Source organism: Aquarana catesbeiana, linkage group LG05, assembly GCF_042186555.1.
Source record: "Aquarana catesbeiana isolate 2022-GZ linkage group LG05, ASM4218655v1, whole genome shotgun sequence".
NCBI classification, from domain to species: domain Eukaryota; kingdom Metazoa; phylum Chordata; class Amphibia; order Anura; family Ranidae; genus Aquarana; species Aquarana catesbeiana.
In genome coordinates this window covers 108,648,728-108,671,369 of record NC_133328.1, presented here as the reverse complement: position 1 = coordinate 108,671,369, position 22,642 = coordinate 108,648,728, and the positions used below count along the sequence as shown (strand labels likewise).

The 22,642-nt window shown below is 41.1% G+C and overlaps 1 protein-coding gene across 2 annotated transcripts in view; it reads left to right on the top strand.

The window, feature by feature from the left end:
* LOC141144400 (ATP-dependent translocase ABCB1-like) overlaps nt 1-22,642 on the top strand; it is a 133,661-nt gene that overhangs the window by 35,833 nt on the left and 75,186 nt on the right. For both annotated transcript variants that reach the window (XM_073630054.1, XM_073630055.1), the window contains 7 exons: nt 6,082-6,259; nt 9,849-9,962; nt 11,087-11,197; nt 11,283-11,408; nt 12,075-12,278; nt 12,367-12,537; nt 16,331-16,492. In XM_073630054.1, the coding sequence (XP_073486155.1) occupies nt 6,082-6,259; nt 9,849-9,962; nt 11,087-11,197; nt 11,283-11,408; nt 12,075-12,278; nt 12,367-12,537; nt 16,331-16,492 (1,066 nt within the window). The remainder of the gene's footprint in view (nt 1-6,081; nt 6,260-9,848; nt 9,963-11,086; nt 11,198-11,282; nt 11,409-12,074; nt 12,279-12,366; nt 12,538-16,330; nt 16,493-22,642) is intronic.

The following is a 22,642-nucleotide window of genomic DNA, read 5'->3' as shown; positions in this document are numbered from 1 at the left end:
TGTCTATTAAGGAAGTATTGAGATTTATGTTATTTGAAATTTCGATTTATTATGAGTGGTACACTTAGATTAGCGCCACATACTTTTGATTGTTATCACGTTACCTACTAGGGTGGGTGAGGCCACCCCTTATGTTGGCAGCTTCTCTAATTTTTGTTCCATCACCCATGATCCTTTGAGAGCGTGGTTGTGCGCATTAGTTCTTTATTACCTTAGTCTATATATATATATATATATATATATATATATATATATATATATATATATATATGTAGGAATGCCAGTATGGTGGCCTGAATTTATGGGAGGAGCCCAGGGGGGTATTTAACCAGCCCGCTCGCCTGTGGTCTTTGTTGGTTTCCTGTGCGCGGTACGTTACGTCACTAGGCCGACTCTTCCAACTCATTGGCGTTCGTGAGTTGCGCGTTCGGAATTTCATCGGCTTTTGGTTCCCGTTCGCAGTTTTTGAGAGGCTTCCGTTCCCCTTCGTAGTTTTTGTACAGACGTGTCTGGCTCGGCTGTCGCAGGTAGGGTTTCGTTGACAATTCTTCATTTCATGTATCACCATTTGCTAGATACCGTGTGTCGCTCAAACCCCGATACGGAACTTACGAGTCATTCGTTAAGAAACCCTGCACGTAGCCGTAGCACTCAGCCACCGATTCGTGCCTCTATCATTTCTAATACATTTTTATTCATTTTTACGTACCTCACTCTGATTCGAATCCAGTTGCATCCGCTTCACACCTGTTTGGCCAGCCGCGTCTCACTTGTTCTTGTCTCATGTTTTATACCATGCTCCACAGTCCTGTTCGTTATCAATTGCAATTACGGCACACAGATTTGTGCCTCTGTCATGGCTTATCATTTCAATCATTTCACTCATTTCACCATCATGTACCGCGCTCCGATTCAAATCTAGTCACATCTGTGATGCACCGATTCGTCCCGGTGTGCCCCAATTGTTATTTGGCCTCATTTCAGTACATGCTCCAGAGTCCGGTCGTTGTCAGTCGCAGTTTGCGGCTCACCGATTCGTGCCTCTGTCATGGGAAATCATTTCACTGTCACGTATCACGTCCCGATTCGAATCCAGTCGCATCCGTGATGCACCGATTCGTTCCGGCGTGCCCCAGTTATTTTTTCGGCCTCATTTCAGTACATGCTCCAGAGTCCGATTCGTTGTCAGTCGCAGTCGCGGCATGACCGATTCGTGCCTCTGTCGTGGCACGTGCCTCTACCATAACAAATCATTTCATTCATTTCATCATTTCACTCATTTCACTGTCACATACCGCGCCCCGATTTGAATCCAGTAGCATCCGAGATGCACCGATTCGTCCCGGCGCCCCAGTTGTCTTGGCCTCATTTCATTTTGTGCTCCACAGTCCGACTCGTCGTTTGTGGCAGTCGGAAAAAAAAAAAAAAAAAAAAGAGTAGTATAAATAAATAAATAAAATGTTTCGGCCACATCCAACACCTGCATCAGAGCTTTCAGTCGCAGTCGCAGTCGAGGCATGACCGATTCGTGCCTCTGTCAGGGCAAACATTTCACTGTTACATGCCGCATCCGTGATGCACCGATTTGTTCCGGTGTGCACTAGTGTTTTTCCTTTTGCCTCATTTCAGTACATGCTCCAGAGTCCGGTTCGCTGTCAGTCGCAGCTGCGGCACGACCAATTCATGCCTCTTTCATGGCGAAACATTTTCATTCATTTCACTCTAAGGCAAACATTTTATTCATTTCATTGTCACATGCCACGCCCCGATTCAAGTCTAGGGCATCCGTCAGGCATCGATTCATCCTGGCAAGCCCCAGTTGGCGTGGCCTCATTGGCGCAGTCACGGCACATCGATTCGTGCCTCTATCATGGCATAAACATTTCGCTCAATTTATTTAATTTCATGCACCTGTCGCTTAAAAACGTTACAAGTCACTTTTCAAGTCAGGTAGTCAAACCCTTCACCGGTTGTCATCTGTCATTTTCCTCTAGGTCAGTCAAGTTAAAAAAAAAAAAAAAAAAGCAACACCCTGTCTTCCTTCGAAGTTCAGTCATGGTCCCGATTCATTCGTTAAAACCTTCGCCTCACTACTATCCCCCCCTCATAGTCACACAATCCGATTCATGTTGGTTTCATTTCATACACTTTACAAACCGATTCATATCAGGATTCATTGTATACAACATAAGAATGATTCGTATCGGTTTAATTTCATACACACTACAGTTCAATTCAAATCTAGTCGCGTCGGTGGCACAGCGATTCATATCGGATCCATATTCATACTCTCCACAGTCCGATTTTATATTGGATTAATTTTCTTACACTCTACCATCGGGTCGTATCAGATTAATTTCATAGAACCGATTCGTATCAGATTAATTTCGTACACTTTACAACCGATTCATATCGGATTAAATTTCATACACTATCAAGCACAACTTCCTGCAATCGTTGCAAGCACGCATCCAAGCATAAACTTCTTGCATTCGTTGCAAGCACACATCGAAACATAACTTCTTGCAATCGTTGCAAGCACACATCCAAGGACAACTTCTTGCAATCGTTGCAAGTACGCATCCAAACATAACTTCTTGCAATCATTGCAAGCACACATCCAAGCACAACTTCCCGCAATCGTTGCAAGTACGCATCCAAGCATAAACTTCTTGCATACGTTGCAAGCACACATCGAAACATAACTTCTTGCAATCGTTGCAAGCACACATCCAAGGACAACTTCTTGCAATCGTTGCAAGTACGCATCCAAACATAACTTCTTGCAATCATTGCAAGCACACATCCAAGCACAACTTCCTGCAATTGTTGCAAGTACGCATCCAAGCATAAACTTCTTGCATACGTTGCAAGCACACATCGAAACATAACTTCTTGCAATTGTTGCAAGCACACATCCCATCACAACCTCTTGCAATCGTTGCAAGTACGCATCCAAACATAACTTCTTGCAATCGTTGCAAGCACACATCCCATCACAACTTCTTGCAATCGTTGCAAGTACGCACCCAAACATAACTTCTTGCAATCATTGCAAGCACACCCAAGCACAATTTCTTGCAATCATTGCAAACACGCATTCAATCATAAACTTCTTGCAAACATTGCAGGCATGCGTTCAAGCATAACTTCTTGCAATCGTTGCAAGTACGCATCCAATTACAACTTCTTGCAATCGTTGCAAGCACACATCCAAGCATAATTCTTGCAGTCTTTGCAAGCACATGCAGTAATACGAACTTTTCACAGTCACTACAAACACATCTCCAGCGACATAAACTCCCTTGCAATCATTGCAAGCACACATTTAAGCACAACTCTTACAATCATTACAAGACATGCATCTTAGCATAACTTCTTGCAAACGTTGCAAGTATGCATCCAAGCATAACTTCTTGCAATCATTGCAAGCACGCATCCAGTCACAACTTCTTGCAATTGTTGCAAGGACACATCCAAGCATAACTTCTTGCAATCATTGCAAGCACGCATCCAAACATAACAGTCCGTGCAAGCACATGCAGTAATACGGACTTCTCGCAGTCACTGCAAATACATCTCCATTGACACAAACTCCCTTGCAATTATTGCAAGCACGTATTTAAGCACAACTCTTGCTATCATTGCAGGGCTCGCATCTTAGCATGACTTCTTGCAATCAGTACAAACACATTCCCAGTGGCACACAATCAGTCACACATCATTCTTCAGTGGTACTTAATCGGCCAGTTGTCTCCAGTGGCATCTTCATAAGAGCCACTCATCATTTTCTGTATCATTTCTCGCTTAGGTCAGTTGAGTTCAGGTTCCATCCCGCACCAGGTATCGTATTGCCACATTCAGCTGGCTCCTTCTCATAACACTATCAGGCTATACCTAGCCAGCATCCAGCATTTCCTGTCCTTACAGGACCCCAGAGAGTCGTCTGTGTTTACGGCCCATACAGTAAGATCCCTTCTACGTGGCATCCAGAAGCATCAGCCCATAGCTAACGGCAAACGCTTGCCCATCACAACTGCCATCTTTAGGGACATGTCAAAAACCTCAGACATTCCCCAGTCTAGTCATCCAAGCAGCCACCTACCTGGCCCTCTGTGGTTTTCTACGGCCTAACAAATTCACTTTACTGGCACTGGCAGCCAGCTACTATGTAGACACCACTTGACTCGCTGATAAAACCATTACGTCCTTCAGCTTGCAGTCTCTAAAACTCAACAATCCGGAACTGAGGTCTACAATAACCTCTTCCGCACTAACAACTCCACGCAGGCCAGCCTCCCCCTTGACAAACTGACCCGTATCAGGCCAGTTCCCCAAAACTTCACCCATACACGGGTGTGTACTAAGAAGTAGCTGCAGTCTTTCCTGAGAATGCGGACCTATCAATGTCAGAAGGTTCCGTACTACGTGGATCGGTATATCAATGATTATACCATCTATGTCTCCCTTATCACCCCAGGTAGTGACAGATGCCACAGCCTCCACAGGCATCGCTGCAATTTTTGGTCACCATTGGTTTACAAGAACATGGCCTCCAGAGACACTCCTAAACCCCGGGTTTACCCGGACTTCCTCCCTCTTCAAGCTACACCTGGTCATGGCAGCCGCTCAACTCTAGGGTGTTATCTGGACAGGACAGGCCGTGGATTTCGCCACCGACATTCGGTCCTAGGCGATCTTCTTTAAGAAACCAGGTCCGTATCGCTCTGTTATGTCCTTCCTGCGCAGGTTGGTGTAATTATCTTGGCAACACCAGTTTAATGTCCACTGTACGTTCATTCCAGGCTGACATCTTCTGGGACATGTCTACTGTCTTAACCAGTTCACAATTTGGCCTTCTCCCCAGTTTGTTCATACAAGCAGCCATTTACTTAGCCTACCACGAGTTCTGGCAGCCCAGCGAATTCACCCGCGGTAATCCCGCAGGCCAAGTTCTGTGTAGTTGGCTCGCTGCCAACACCATTTCATCCTCCACCTTGCAGTGTCTAAAACCCAGCAATCAAGCTCCAGGATAGACATCCATCTCTATAAAATAAACAACGTCCGGTGTCCAGTAACCATACTTGACCGCCTACTGTCACTCCTACCGGAACACTCAAACTCTAGTCCCCTATTACCTTTTCGGACAAACCCTTGAGTGCCTGCCAGTTCATCAAACACCTGGGGGTTCTTCTACGCAGCCTACACCTCGACCCCAGTCAGTAATCCGGTCACTCTTTAGTATTGGGGCAGCCTTGGCAGCATTTCGGCATGGGTCCCAGACCACTTCATTAAGAGGCTTAGCAGGTGAAACTCTGCCTACCTCGGTTCGTCCCCACTCCTTAGGTGGAAGTGGCACAAGCATTCACCAAACTTGCTTAATAAATAAAGCTAAAACTAATAAAACTACACCCCTGCCTGAATGTTTTTGCCCCCTTATTTTGGTATACTGACCATCAGACCAGGGCACACTTCAGGTCCATTTCATGTTGTAAGTCTTATGGTAAGTCTAATTGTTCATATCCGTATTGGCCATAGGGCTTCGACTATAAGTAGGAAGGCCAGTATGGTGGCCTGAATTTATGGGAGGAGCCCGGGGGGTATTTAACCAGCCCGCTCGCCTGTGGTCTTTGTCGGTTTCCTGTGCGCGGTACCCACCCTCCCATCCCCTTTTCAGGGCATTTCTCAAATTCATTTCTCTTCACAAAATATTAATTTCTAATCTAGGGTATGCCCCCTTATTTTGGTATACCGACCATCAGACCAAGGCACACTTCAGGTCCATTTCATGTTGTAAGTCTTATGGTAAGTCTAATTGCTCATATCCGTATCGGCCATAGGGCTTCGACCATAAATATATATATATAATTTTTTTTTTTGCTCTTATCAACAGATATAACCAAAAACATTAAGTGATATACAGTATTTCACAGACTAAAAAAGGACCAAACAAGAGAAGGCCATTGTTAGAGTTTACATGTAATCTAACCACATGCACACACTACAACGAAGCTGCCACACTCAGAAGTACATCACAATCACCAATCTGTATGCGGTCTTATAATTACACTTCAATTTTAGGTATGAAGCCAACTTGATTGATGCAAGGAATGTTGGAGTGAAAAAGTCTATAACCTTAAATGTATCAATGGGACTGACACAGTTTCTCATATTTGGAGCGTATGCCCTAGCATTTTGGTATGGAACAAGACTCACAGTGGAAGAACCTAAAAATTACAGCATTGGTAAAGTATTAATTGTAAGTATCAATGTGAACTGCAATGTCATTGTTTGTTGGATTACAGAACGTGGCACATTGTGGGCTTGATTTACTAAATTATTGCAGAATTTTTAGTTAGATTAAAGTCAGTTTTCACTTAGCATAGTAAATAGGGTGAAACTCTGCTCACTTCAGACATCCGATCAAGTACAAGCAAATTCATGTGGTTGATTTACTAAAATTGGAGAGTGCAAAATCTGGTGCAGCTCTGCATGGTAGCCAATCAGCTTCTAACTTCAGCTTCTTCAATTAACCAAGGATGAACCTCTTTCTGAGATTTGTTGTTTACAAGTTAAAAACAGGTTTTTTTGCTAGGAAATTACTTAGAACCCCAAACATTATACATTTTTTTCCTAACACCCTAGAGAATAAAATGGCGGTCATTGCAATACTTTCTATCACACTGTATTTACGCAGCGGTCTTACAAGCGCACTTTTTTTGGAAAAAATATACCTTTTTGAATTAAAAAATAAGACAACAGTAAAGTTAGCCCAATTTTTTTTTTAATTGTGAAAGATAATGTTACGCCAAGTAAATACCGAACATGTCACACTTCAAAATTGTGGAATGGCGACAAACTTTTACCCTTAGGAATCTCCATAGGCGATGTTTAAAAAATTCTACAGGTTCTACAGGTTGCATGTTTTGAGTTACAGAGGAAGTCTGGGACTAGAATTATTGCTCTCGCTCTACCAATCGCGGCAATACCTTACATGTGTGGTTTGAACACCGTTTTCATATGCGGGTGCTACTCACGTATGCGTTCACTTCTGCACGCAATCTCTTTTCTTATTTATTTTACCTTTCATTTTTTATTTTTAGACTGTTCTTTTTTTAAAAAATAGTCTCACTTTTATTCCTATTACAAGGAATGTAAACATCCTTTGTAATAGAAAAAAGCATGACAGGACCTCTTAAATGTGAGATCTGGTGTCAAAAAGACCTCAGATCTCATATTTACACTAAAATGCAATAAAAAAAAATTGCCCTTTAAGAGCTATGGGTGGAAGTGACGTTTTGACGTCGCTTCCACCCTGCAATGGTATGGAGACGGGTGGGGTCCATCTTTGCCTCACTTGTCTCCATACCCAGGAAGGAAAGCACAGCAGGAGGGGGGCGGCCCTCTCCCGCCACTGATAAAAGTGATCTAGCAGCGAATCCACCGCAGAGACCACTTTAATCAGAAACCGGACCACCCGCTAAAGAAGGGGATTCTGGGGTTATAGCAGCTAGCTGCTGCCATAATAACGATATTCCTCTTCAAAGTAAGGACGTATATGGGCGTGCAATGGTTCGAACATGGTTAAAGGCTAAGTTCACCTTTGTTCACCTTTTTTTTCTTCTAAATTTCAGCTCCCCTATGCACCAATATGACATTAATGTACTTCTTTTGCAAAAATAAAATAGCTTTGCATTTATTCTACATACGCTTACCTCACTCTCTTCATGGCTGTTTAAAAACACTTGTCTATTACTTCTGGCTTAATTCCTGGACAGACTTTAGGTCATGACACAGGAAGGAGTTGACCAGCTGAGGGTAGATTATGCATGTTGTGTTCTAATGAGATCAGCTGGTCAACTCCTTCCTGTGTCATGACCTAAAGTCTGTCCAGGAAGTAAGGTAGAAGTAATGGGTGTTTTTCAACAGCCATGAAGACAGTGAGGTAAGTGTGTGTAGAATAAACGGAGAGCTGTTTTATTTTTGCAAAAGAAGTACATTAATGCTATATTAGTATGTAGGGGAGCTGTCATTTAGAAAAAAAAGGTGAACTTAGCCTTTAAGCTTTGAGAAAAAAAAACCTGAACGCTGATTGGTTTCTCTGCAGAGCAGCACCAGATTTTGCACTCTCCAGTTTTAGTAATTCAACCCAAATTTTTTTTTTTTTTTCCCTTGGTGTTGGATTGGGTATTCAAAGTGAATATTTGGTGTTCCTATAGTATATTAAGCCCCAGTTTTCAACTAAGGGTGTCCATAGAAAACATCACATACAAGGTGGATGCATGGGAATTGTTAGAAATTGTAAAGATTGTCAATTGTTAAAAACTTAAAAGCTTAGCTTAAAATAGATGGATGGTCACTCCACTAAATCACAAACACAAAAATAACATGCATAAAAAATATATGGTAAAGGAAACACACTACCAGGGCCTTGGTCATATAAATATCATCATTGGGAATCATCCATGGCACATTTCCAGATGCAATAAACATTATTATTCCTACATGATTAGTAGTAAATAAATCCATGATTTGTTATTCAAGCAAGATTTATATTTGATACCAAAAAGTCAAATAGTTCATTTAAAGAGGAGCCCAGCTAAGCACTATTTGTTTCAATAATAACCATAACATGACAATTTTAGAAAAACAAAAGTTTGCAATGTTTGTGCATGCTAAGAAAGGTTAGACTTAGTTCCTTATTTTTGTCACTTATCTTCTTCAGCATATAATAACCTAAATAAAAAATAAAAAAAAGTTCCAGTGAAATAGTGTGAGCCTTCCCTGCTTTGAATTTGTGTGACCTGCTTTTTAAACAGAGTGAATGTCTTATTAGAGAAGGATGGGACATAAGAACACTCAGAGAAAATATTGACACTGACCTTGAACTTGGTGTATATGAATGGGTGAGGAACACAATCATCCACCAAGGACATATACATTTATCTTACACTGGCCATGAGTACTTCACAGTATTCTGAACACATAAATATAAATCATGGACACGTATAGATCTTTATATCTTGCAAAGAATGTCTCTGGTATAATGTATTATAAAAAGTTTATATCGAGATGAAACTGTAAGCAGGTTTAAAGACTGGCTGTTTTCCAGAAAGGGTATCTAACCAAGCGTACAGCTTATTTAATGGAAATGTCCAGTTTGAGTGGAAATACCCATCTGTTTCTGATTCCTTAGCAAGTAAGTTGGTATAGTCCACCCTCCACAGACCATAAGCTCCCAACTGTGAATCCAGTTGTTGTTAACTCCCAACTTTGAATCATGTTGTTGTCATCATTGCTTGGGGGAATGCAGTCTGTTCCAATGTGATATAAAATATATTCATAAAATGAATGCAAATAACTTAAATAAGGATCCTTACTACGATCAGTAATAGTGAGATTCTATAGAGGAGACAGAGCTTACCAAAGCAAAACTTTTTAGTAAGGACATCTTGCTACAATCGCACTCAAGAGATTTCAGTAGCCAATGGTGAATATATTTACAGCCTAATCCAGGACAATATTATGCCTATATTGCATCTTTAGACAGTCCTGCCCAATAGATTTTTGAAGAGGAATGTAATTGGACAGGTCAGAAAAGCTAATCTGATTGCTTTTGGCTTGCTGAGATATTCCAGTGCTGGCACTGTTTGCAGAGCGAAACCCATGTCTCCCTCCTTCATAGAATAACCATGATTGCTGATCTGAACTGAGCATTGCTAATTATGGCCATGATAAGAATTAAAAACCTATAACGTGTATATAAGTGTGTTATGATACATTTATTGTATATTTTATGCCATCTGATGTGACATATGTGTTAAATAAGCCTTTTTTTTTCCCATAAGGTATTTTTCTCAGTGTTGGTCGGTACATTCACACTTGGACAAGTTTCACCAAATTTAGAAAGTATTAGTAGTGCACGAGGAGCAGCTTTTGAGATATACAAGATTATAAACAAGGTAACAGCAAGTTAAAAAATTGTAGATTGAAGGGAAAAAAAACAACATTTATTTATTGTCAATGTACTCAGTAGTCCTATACCATTTGGGGAAATCACAAAACATAAAAAGAAAACATAGAGTAATAAACCAACAATCAGTGAAGAGGTCTAGCTGTAGAATGTCCAGTCTGATGTATAATCAACTTGGCTGGTCTCCTATATATGAAGGATCCAGTCATGGCAGCTCAATGACACCTGCATGTAAAAGGAGAATGAGTGGGAGTGCCAGGCAAACTGGAATTCGCCATATGTATTGGTTTTTCCTTCCTTAATGAAGTAAATAAAAATGCCTGCACTCTCAGGTGATAAAGAATATAATGCTCATTTCACTAGAGGAATACTGTCCTTAATTCACAGTCCCACACTCCCCTTCCACTCCATGATTATGACAACAAACTGCTCTTCTTACTGATCTTTGTCGTTATAGGGCCCCCTTAGCCAAGTCATTATGTGTAATGCAGGACCACCTGCCACCACTGGAGACCAAAGCACCAGCAGTTGTGTGGAGTAAGGTATTCTCTTTGTAGAAGAACACTCCCTAACAAAATAAGTATCATAATATTTTTTTAATTTGTGCCCAAGGTTCCGCTTTAAAGTGTTTTTCATTGGTTTTCAAGGGGAAAATTAGCCTGAAATGGCCCTTTAGAAATTTAAAAGGTCTTTTCAACCATCATGGGCCTGTGGTTTCCCCAAAACCCAACCGCAGATGCCTAATTGTTTTACTTTTTTATTTGGTAGAAGAAAACACAGACAGTGAAACAAAGGGAAAAAGCTAAAGAGACAGTTGAAAAATAACCATAAAATTCACACAGAAAAAAACACACATACAAACAACAGTAAGTAAAATAATTTAAAATGTTCCCACTCTCCAAAAAACAATACCTCTAATAGATAAAAAAAATACCTAAGCAGGTAAATGAGTAAAATTGAGAGTTTTGGCTTCAATTTTGACAAAATCACTCCATCATCCCTAGTCAGCAATGGTTGTCTACTTTTTTCTCTAATGACAGACATATTTTAAATCTGAGAGGTTACTGTTCTTTTTTTTACCAATACTCTTAATTTTAATTGTCTTTTTTTTAGCCTCGTCACATCGATAGTGACTCCCCTGAGGGCCACAAGCCAGACAAATTAACTGGACACATTGATTTTAAAAATATTCACTTTGCCTACCCTAGTCGACCAGATGTACAGGTATGACCCAAAGTATATTTATATTGTTTACCATATTAAAATCTAATATATTTCCAATCACTCCTTATATGACATATTTTTATAGATCCTTACTGGTCTGAACCTTAAGATACCAGCTGGAAAGACCATGGCTCTAGTTGGCATGAGTGGCTGTGGGAAAAGCACAACTATTCAGTTATTACAGAGATTCTATGATCCACAAGAGGGGGAGGTATGACATGTCTTATTATGGAATTTCAAATCTCTCTTTTATGTAAAAGAGCATGTAAAATAAAAATAGATGGGATGGCCTTTAATACTTTTGGAATAACTTTACAGTTGCAAAGAACTGTACTTTGCTAAATTAAGCAGTGTCTAAACATGAGTAAATGATTTAGGAAAATACTGAATGTAATAATGCACCAAACTCATTTTAATGGATAACTGTACTCTTTAATGCAACTACATACACATACACAAAATCCAAGCAAGTCCCCACCCCAAGTCTTCAACTCACTGTACCTGTCTGTATGTTGGAAGCCATAGAGGCTCTACACCAAAAGTCCATAGGCAGGCTCTGTATATGAATGCAGGTTCTTCATTTATAGGATAGCTGTATTAAAAGTACAACAATCCTTTAAATGTTGCATGTAAAAACTGTAAAATGTCCTAGCACAGGAAAAGATGGGTGGGTTAATCATAACTTTAAGACAAGTATTGACCTCATGTTCAGCATGGGCTTCAATTCCAAGGGGCTCCACATGGACACAGGGGTAACTTTTAGGACTATTATAGGTACTTGCAGGCATTACAAGCTTATCTTTGAAACCCTCTAGGCCAGATATACTTTAACCTTGTACATATTGATTTTAAGTTTTATAAATTTTTTCTTGTTCAGGTCATGGTGGATGGACAAGATATTCGATCACTTAATATTAAATGGCTGAGAGACAACATTGGGGTGGTCAGTCAAGAACCAGTCTTGTTTGGAACAACCATTGGTGAAAACATTCGGTTTGGCAGAGATGGAGTAACTGAGCAAGAAATTGAACAAGCAGCCAGAGAAGCCAATGCGTATGACTTTATTTCCAAACTGCCTGATGTAAGCAATTTTGATGTGCAAGCTGAATGTGACTTAATTAGTTATTTTTCCATGTTATTTGAGTTATTTATCCATGTTGTTTCTGCAGCAATTCAATACATTGGTTGGGGAGAGAGGAGCCCAGCTGAGTGGAGGACAAAAGCAGAGAATAGCCATAGCACGTGCCCTTGTACGAAATCCAAAAATTCTGCTACTTGATGAAGCAACATCAGCTCTGGACACACAGAGTGAGGCTGTTGTACAAGCTGCATTAGATAAGGTGACTTGATTGATACATTGTGTAAAAAAAAACACTAAGCCTTTGGACACCAAACTGTAAAACATATGCTTCTCGACTGAGCGTTCTTTATTTTTCGACAGAGATGTCCAAGTCGTTCCCCATGTTTTCCAATGTTAACCATTCATATATGCATAACTTAAAGTTGCAGCAATTTCAAAGTAGTTTATGCACTACTTTGGTCCGACTTTCATGAAACTTGAGGGCCAGAAACTTCAATGTTATTTGTTAACTCTCAAAAGTTGCATGAAAGTCGTCCCTGAATGTTATATAATGCAACTTGTGTGCAACAGTTGTCCATTATCACTGGTCAAAGCCAAAGTTTCCAAGTGGCACCCATCCAAAGTTGCATCAAAGGTTGCACTCCAAATTCAACCAACATTGGAGTCGTACAAGTGTGAATGGAGCCTTAGTGCAAATATATTAAAAAATATGCAAAATGTGAGTTTTCCAAATACCAGGTTCCTTTTTTGGGTGTACTGAGATAAAAGTTGAAATGGCAGTGCACTAAATACATTAATTTTCAGAGAAAAGACGCAGTATACAGATAAAATGTAAATCATTAGTACTGCATTGTGAGAACCAAAAAGGCTGGCTTTAGAGAAGCAATGCAAAATAACTCGCTATATAAGAGCTTTTTGGTGCATTTTGCAGAAATTTAAATTCCATTTAACATGGTTTCCTATGGATGTAGATCACATCTGTGCGTTTTGCGGTCAGGAACTTTCTCCCACAGATTGGGTTTTGTGTGTGATAGACTTCAATGGAGTCGCACCAAAAATGTAAGTGTTTGGTGCGTTTTTTATGCATTTTGCGTTTTTTTTCGCTTTAGAACACTGTATATAGCTGGTTGCTAAATAAACACTCCTCCGTGTGACAGTTCTTAAAAAGGTAAGGAGCGAGGCCACCTAGTGACATCACCTGGTGGCCCTGTCCCCTTGTGATGTCACCGACCCAGCATGCACCTGTCGGAGGTGTCACAAGGGGCAGGCCACCAGGTGATGTCACCGATTTGCCCTGTCCCTTACCTATTTAACTACTTCCAGACCGCCCACCGCACATATACTGAGGCAGGGCAGCCAGCTGCGTGAAACAACGTACCTGTACGTTATTCGCGCTCCCTGGTTTGGGGCGCATGATCGTTCTCAGGAATGATAGAACGGCAGTCTGCCTATGTAAACAAGGGAGTTGTTCTGTCAGACAGGGAGACAGAGATCTGTGATTCCTGCTAATCAGGAACACAGATCTCTCTCTTTGTCTAGTGTCAGCATCCCCCACACAGGTAGAAAGCACTCCCAGGAAACACATTTAAAGCGGAGTTCCACCCAAAAGTGGAACTTCCACTCATTGTACTCCTTCCCCCCTCAGGTGCCACATTTGGCACCTTTCGAAGGGGAGGGGGGGCAGGATACCTGTCTTTCACAGGTATTCTGTTCCCACTTCCAGGAGCCTCAGCCGTGGGTATTGACATCACCGCCCAGGCTCCCTCCTCCTCCCTCTTCTTTTACCCGGCCGGGCCAGTAGGAGAGAGGAACGGAGCCTCGCGCATGCGCAGTAGGGTTCCTGGGTTCCCTTACTTGCAATGGAGGCGGCATGCACCCGACAGCTGATGGAAACATCAGCTGCGGTGTCGACATCGCTGGACTCCAGGACAGGTAAGTGTCCTATTATTAAAAGTCAGCAGCTGCAGTATGTGCAGCTGCTGGCTTTTAATTTTTGCAGTGGTGGGCAGACCTCCGCTTTAACTCTTTGATGGCCCCTTATGTTAACCCCTTCCCTGTCAAAGTTATTTATACGGACTGGTCCCCAAAAGTGTCACTTAGTGTTCAATTTGTCCACCACAATGTCGCAGTCCCGCTAAAAATCACTTGATCGCCCCCAAGTCCCTAAATCTATCCCATAGTTTGTAGACGCGATAACTTTTGCACAAACCAATCAATATACGCTAATTGGGATTTTTTTTACCGAAAATATGTAGCAGAATACAAATTGGCTTAAATTGATAAAGAAATTTGATTTTTTACATATTATCATTTGATATGTTTTATAGCAAAAAGTAAAAAATATATATATATTTTTTTCAAAATTGTTGCTCTATTTTTGTTTATAGCGCAAAAAATAAAAACCGCAGAGGTGATCAAATACCACCAAAAGAAAGCTCTATTTGTGGGAAAAAAGGACATCAATTTTGTTTGGGTACAGCGTCGCATGACCACACAATTGTCAATTAAAATAACGCAGTGCCATATCGCAAAAAATGGCCTGGTCATTAAGGGGGTAGATCCTTCCTGGGCTGAAGTGGTTACAGTCACACAGCCTCATAGCAAAGAACTCTCTGAGGATCTGAAAAAAATAAATTGTTGTTCTACATAAAGATGGCTTAGGCTATAAGAAGATTGCCAAAACCCTGAAACTGAGCTGCAGCATGGTGGCGAAGACCCCACAGCGTTTTAACAGGACAGGTTCCACTCAAAACAGGCCTCGCCGGGTCAACCAAAGAAGTTGAGTGCAAATGCTCAGCGTCATATCCAGAGGCTGTCTTTGGGAAATAGATATATGAGTGCTGCCGGCATTGCTGCAGAGGTTGAAGGGATGAGGAGTCAGCCTGTCAGTGCTGAGACCATGCGCCGCACATTGCATCAAATTGGTCTGCATGGCTGTTGTCCCAGAAGGAATCCTCTTCTAAAGATGATGCACAAGAAAGCCCTCAAACAGTTTGCTGAAGACAAGCAGACTAAGGACATGGATTACTGGAACCATGTCCTGCTGTCTGATGAGACCAAGATAAACTTATTTGGTTCAGATGGTGTCAAGCGTGTGTGGCAGCAACCAGGTGAGGAGTACAAAGATAAGTGTGTCTTACCTACAGTGAAGCATGGTGGTGGGAGTGTCATGGTCTGGGGCTGCATGAGTGCTGCCGGCACTGGGGAGCTACAGTTCATTGAGGAACCATGAATGCCAACATGTACTGTGACATGCTGAAGAAGCCCCTCCCTTTGGAGACTGGGCCGCAGGGCAGTATTCCAACATAACGACTCCAAACACACCTCCACAACGACCACTGCCTTTCTAAAGAAGCTGAGGGTAAAGGTGATGGACTGGCCAAGCGTGTCTCTAGACCTAAACCCTATTGAGCATCTGTGGGGCATCCTCAAATGGAAGGTGGAGGAGCGCAAGGTCTCTAACATCCACCAGCTCTGTAATGTCATCATGGAGGAGTGGAAGAGGACTCCAGTGGCAACCTGTGAAGCTCTGGTGAACTCCATGCCCAAGAGGGTTAAGGCAGTGCTGAAAAATAATGGTGGCCACACAAAATATTGACACTTTGGGCCCAATTTGGACATTTTCACTTAGGGGTGTACTCACTTTTGTTGCCAGCGGTTTAGACATTAATGGCTGTGAGTTATTTTGAGGGGACAGCAAATTTACACTGTTATACAATCTGTACACTCACTACTTTACATTGTAGCAAAGTGTCATTTCTTCAGTGTTGTCACATGAAAATATATAATAAAATATCTACAAAAAAGTGAGGGGTGTACTCACTTTTGTGAGATACTGTGTGTAGATATATATATACTGTATATATATTATAGTTAGAATGTGCTTATGCTTTGTCAGTGCGGGAAGGAACCTAGTAAAAGTGTGTATTTTTAATATTATTTGTCACTTAAAGGGATCACTTTGACAATATAATTTTTCTTGTCTATTTTTGTATTTATTCCGGGCCTTTTTTTTTTATTATTTTGATCTCTATTTTTGTTGTGTCTTTTAGGCTAGAGCAGGTCGCACAACAATAGTCATAGCTCATCGACTGTCTACTGTCCGAACTGCAGACATCATTGCCGGATTCCATGGTGGTATTGTGGTGGAGCAGGGATCACATGATGATCTTATGTGTAAAAAAGGAGTCTATTATTCACTTGTGATGCTTCAGGTAAATTATATCTCAACCACTATGCCAGAATATTATACACAATGATATCTCAAGAGAGCAATAGGCAATAACATATATGTAATTCTAATAATTTCTATTAATATAAACAATATTTAAGAGTAATAGGAGTTTTGAATGATACAGTCTTATATGTAGGCTTGTATCTATTGCGATAGGGCAACTGATGAGTTAAAATTAATTTTACCAGGCAGCAAGTAAATTTGATTTGTGATTTAGAAATAAACTTCTTTGTGACATCAACAGCATTTAAAAATCTAGGAGTCAAAGCAGAGAAAGCCTTTTACAGATTTCAATAGAAGGGACTTTTACAGGTTTTATCCGTTTTGGTTTACAGGGACATTTTATTTGTCTTATCCAATCTATCTATTCCTCATTATTTGCTAAGGTTTAGGGACATTCTCTTTGGTGATCCCCTTACACTGTAACTTGCGCCAAGGGTGACTTTTGTCTTCATTATTGTTTAATTTGGTTGTTGAACCTTTAGCCAATTCTTTGATAAAAACCAAAAGGACCACCTAGCAATATTGCACCATGAGATATATGCAGTAGGTGAGTTTCAATCTTTTTTTGTGAATAAAAATTAATTTTTCTAAGAATGAAATTTTATTTCTGAGTAAATATAATCTCCGTACAGATTCGGAATAGTTAAAATCAATAGGTCTGAAAAGAACAGAGGATTCATTTATTTATTTGGGCATGAAATCCTCTAGGAATGCATTGGATTTATATAATCTGAATTTTCCTCTAGTTAGCTCAAAATCCTTCAGGCATTAAACTTGTCAATAGTGTTGCCACTTTCTTTAATGGGTAGATGTTGTCATTGTATTACAATGATTAGCCTTCCAAGACTGTTATATCCTCTTCACACCCTCCGTGCAATCAGATTAAATAGAGCCATTGTAAAGTTTTTATGGTGAAATAAAAGATTGAAAATAACATTGTGAATCGATCTCGGCCGACATATGTGGTGGGTCTTAATTTCCCTGATCTTCATTTATACTGTATATTATTGATACTGCTCTCTGCTATGTGTATTCTGTTAATCTGGAGTTAGAACAGTTAGTTTACCCATGATCCTTAAGTGGCCTACTTCATTCTCTGTTTCACTCTTGGTCATCGCTGCACCAATATTCAAGATATAATTTTCAAGCCCCAACAAGTCCACAGAAAGTAAAAGTAATCCTAGTGGCTAAGAAGCCACATGGATTACTTTTACAGGCAGTGGAGAGGGGTTCCCCCACGGTCCCTCCACCACCTTTACTGGGCTCTCCCGTGCAATCGGGGGTCCTATTAATGATGTGAGCAGCAACATCCGGTTCCTGGGACATAGTGAGAGGAACTGATGTTGTTCCTCCTACAGTGTGACGTCAGAAACGGGAAGCGACGGGGATTTCATCACTTCTGGTTTCGGTCTCATGTAAACAAGCCATTACCGGCTTATACAAGCATCTAATCAAATCAATCTTGATTTGATCAGCTTCTTTGGAGGCCAGAGGAGAGATTTGGGGTCTAATAGATCCCATATCTCTCCATAAAGAGGACCTGTCACTGCCCCATGCTATCAAAGGGATCTTGTTCATCCTTTCTGTTAGCAATAAAAGAGATACAAAAGAAATGAAAGATACAGTGTAAATTTTTTTATAATAAAATAAAATTGAATACATTTCTAAACCGCCTCTGTCCACCTGTACTCATGCACAATCATGAACGCACGCATATGTAAATGGTGACAAATCTGCAGAGGTGGGGTCAGGGGAGGAGCCTGGGGTGGGGTCGAGGGCGGGTTTAAAGGGGGTCTGTCTGGTAGGCTGTACGGGGCCCCATATATAATACAATGATATTCCCGCGCTACCAAATATGTGCGTTTTTTAAACAATATGCTGCAACACTGAAGGAAATATCAGAACCCAGAAAATATATAAAGTGAAGGTAGTGCTGCGCTATGAACCTAAATACTGTGCTTAATAAAGTGCAAGGTGCTCAATGAAAGATATGGTTGAAAGAGGCAATGTTCAAAGGTCAATATATATCCAATCCTAGGCAGTATAAAACACGTGTCGCATGCCCTGCGATTTCTTCGGATAAAACAATAAAAGTGTATCAATAAGACAATAAAAGTATATCAAACACTCAAATGATTCTTCATAGAACAGGCAATGTTCAAAGGTCAATATATCCAATCCTAGGCAGTATAAAAAACGTGTCACATGCCCTGCAGCATGTGGGTAATTTGCAATGTGTTTCTTGGGAGCCTCCTTCATTACTGTCCCCTGATGAAGTCATGTGACAGTGACGAACACGTGCGGGAACACAAGGCACCAGAAGTGATGTGGGCAAGCTTGCAGCTCGTTTGTTATATGCCCGTTTGATACTTCTTATTGTGAGTACCTTGATTTTACTTTTACTGTTTTGTCAATAAACATTTGGAAATACTACACTATCGTGTAGCCCTCTTTACACCTCCCCATGCCCCATTGCGAGGTTCATTGGATGCGGACACACCAGGGACAATAGGGGGACTCTGATTCCAGACTAGAGACACACACCAGTGGAGCCGGATACACCATACTGGGAGGCTTGCAAGAAACACATTGAGATATACCCACATGCCGTTACCTTACAGCGGTAAGAAATCGCAGGGCATGCGACACGTTTTTTATACTGCCTAGGATTGTATATATATTGACCTTTGAACATTGCCTGTTCTATGAAGAATCATTTGAGTGTTTGATATACTTTTATTGTCTTATTGATACACATTTATTGTTTTATCCGAAGAAATCGCAGGGCATGCAACATGTTTTTTATACTGTACGGCGGCCCCATGATTTCTAACAGCGGCCCTGTTCACAAGCTACACTGTATTACCAAAAGTATTGGGACGTCTGCCTTTACATGCACATAAACTTTAATGGCATCCAAGTCTTAGTCCGTAAGGGTTCAATATTGAGTTGGCCCTCCCTTTGCAGCTATAACATCTTCAACTCTTCTGGGAAGACTGTCCACAAAGTTTAGGAGTGTGTCTATGGGAATGTTTGACCATTTTTCCAGAAGCGCATTTGTGAGGTCAGGCACTGATGTTGGACGAGAAGGCCTGGCTCGCAGTCTCCGCTCTAATTCATCCCAAAGGTTTTCTATTGGGTTGAGGTCAGGACTCTGTGCAGGCCAGTCAAGTTCCTCCACCCCAAGCTTGCTCATCCATGTCTTGTCTATGGACCTTGCTTTGTGCACGAATAAAATGTATTACATAGAGATATTCTAATAACATGGAGTGAAACTAGAAAATTGTACTCTTATTTTGAAAAAAAAGAAAAATGTACTCCTACTCTGGTTTTATTTTTCTCCGTATTTATCTATTCATACTACCCCTGAATTTCCACAGGGTAATTCAGAAAACAGTTTATTTTATGAGCAGAAAGAGAACCTAGAACTGTTGAAGACCTGTTAGATTCTGAAAATCATTCTGACCCCTTTACAACTGTCCAGTCTATATAAGTTTTTTCATCTAGTCATTTCTTTTCTTATATGCAAGTACATGCTTTTCTTCAAAAACATATTAAGATTGGGGAAGAAATAAAATTTCCCCCTATGCCGGCAGTTTGCTTAACACCCTTTGCTATGAAAAAATCTTTCTCTGATAAATATTCCTTGAGACAATAATAAATAACTAAAAATCAAGCTCCAAAATGTATTTTAAAATGGACTAAAGAGCTTAAGATAATAGAGGAGGCAGAGCATTTATTGCAAAGGGGATAGGCTTCTAATTGGAAAGTTACCCCATATGAAATCAGGATGGAAATGCAGTTAAAAATTTTACATATAGCGTATTACACCTTTAATATACCCATCCAACAACCTACTCATGTTAACTATTATTATTATTATACAGGATTTATTCAGCACCAGCAGTCCGTGCAACGCTTTACAACATGAACTATCCTACTAAATGCCCAGAGCGTCCTGATAATACACCTGATCGTGGGCATGTCCACAGATCCAGTTTGTATGGTTCTTTGAACTACAAGTGCAGTTTCAAGTGCACTTGTAGTGCAAAGTGTCTTTGCCTTTAGTAAATAACACCCAACAGTGCTTTGTATAAGATTACACAATCACGCCATTTGCAGGACTCCCCACATTTCTGTCAGGGTCAGCTAAAACAAACACAAGCAGTAAATGTCACCAAAGATTTGTTTTTTTTTTTGGATTTTATTTGATCAAGGCTTCACAAATGGTCTGGCATATTGATGCCCCCCCACCCGCAAAGAACTCAAGGTATCATAACCGGACATCACGGGCACTCAGGGAGGGCAAGCCAGGACGGCCACTTTCAAGCACCGTCAGGGTTGTTTCATTTATCATTCCAGCCTCAGGCCCAACTGAGCCAGCATAGTTGGCAGAATGTTGGTGTAAAAAGTTATGTAGAACACAGCACACCAGGATTATATGATTACGTTTATACTCCGCCATATGGATGGGTGTCAGAAATAGGCGGAACCGGCTGGCCATGATTCCAAACTTGTTCTCCACCACTCTTCTGGCTCTGGCCAGCCGGTAATTAAAAACCCTCTGTTCCGGGGTGAGGGTCCTCATCGGGAATGGCCGCATTAGATGGTCCCCCAGCGCAAAGGCTTCATCCGCAACGAAGACAAATGGGAGTCCTTCCACATTCTCTTTTGGAGGTGGCAAGTCCAAGCTGCCATTCTGGAGACACCTGTAAAACTCCATCTGGGCGATGACTCCACCATCGGACATCCGGCCATTCTTCCCCACGTCCACATACAAGAAGTTGTAATTAGCCGACACCACCGCCAACATCACAATACTATTGAACCCCTTGTAATTATAATAGTACAACCCCGAGTTGGGTGGTGGGACGATGTGGACGTGTTTCCCATCAATTGCACCTCCGCAGTTAGGAAAGTCCCACCTCTGGGCAAAGTGGGTGGCCACAGTCTGCCATTCCTGTGGCATGGAAGGAAACTGTTGAGGAAAACCAAAAAAAAATAGTATTTTGGCACATAAACATGGAAAGCAGATTAGACACAAACATTCTTGGCCAACATCCAGATAAAACATTTATTAAGGGGAATTTTACAACACCAAAGTATAAGGTACACCTATCATATCCCCCCCCCCCCCCTCATGGGCCATTTCTAACATTATAGGGGGGGGATCTTGGACAGGTAACCCTCTTCACTTCATTGAGAGATGAATGCCTAAATACAGGGTATTACTTTGAACAGCCCCTCCTTAGTTACACTATTGGCAGCCCACTGGACAGGTAAGAAGTGTCATAATACAAAGATATAAATACACATTGTACACATTTGAGCACATTTGGACATTCTGCTATTACCTATCAAGATGATAATAGGATACAAAAACTTTAAAAAGTACCATTTGCAAGTATACAGGCAGGCCCTACTGCATGCTTTGGGGAATTCATCCATAAATCTCACCACTAAAGAGATGGGTATAGTGTGTATGGGTTTGGCCAAGTCAGCAGATAGAGGATTGAGGATAGATAGATAATTGGTATCAGCTGACTTAGCAGTTGGGAGGAGGGAGAATTAATAAACATGATTTGGGGACACTACAGAAAAATGCCTCTGGCACTTTGCCTGAATTTAAAGCACAAATCACATGTAAAAACATTTTAGGGGGTGTTTGGGTTGAAGCACTACTATGGAGCTGATAAAATACATTGTTAAGTAACTACATGAGGTTATTATAGGACCAGGAGAGCATGCTGGGGAGGTTAGTGAAGGCAAATATGTATGAAGGACAAAAAAATAATGACATAAAAATCCAGCATGCATGAGAACAAAGGGGACATTCACAGCATATTACAATCATGGTAATTAGGGAATGAGGAAAGAAATACAATATATTAGCAAACATTTAATACAATAAAATGTGATATTAAAGGATTAAAATCTTACCTTCATATACTCCTTCTGTAGGACATGGATGATGGCAGAACAGGTCTCTGGGATAATGATCCCCAGAGCCTGGGGGGAGATGCCTGTCGAGAACTTGAGGTCCTGCAGGCTTCTCCCCGTCGCCAAGTACCGCAGGGTAGCAACCAGCCTCTGCTCCGGAGTGATGGCTTGCCTCATGCAGGTATCC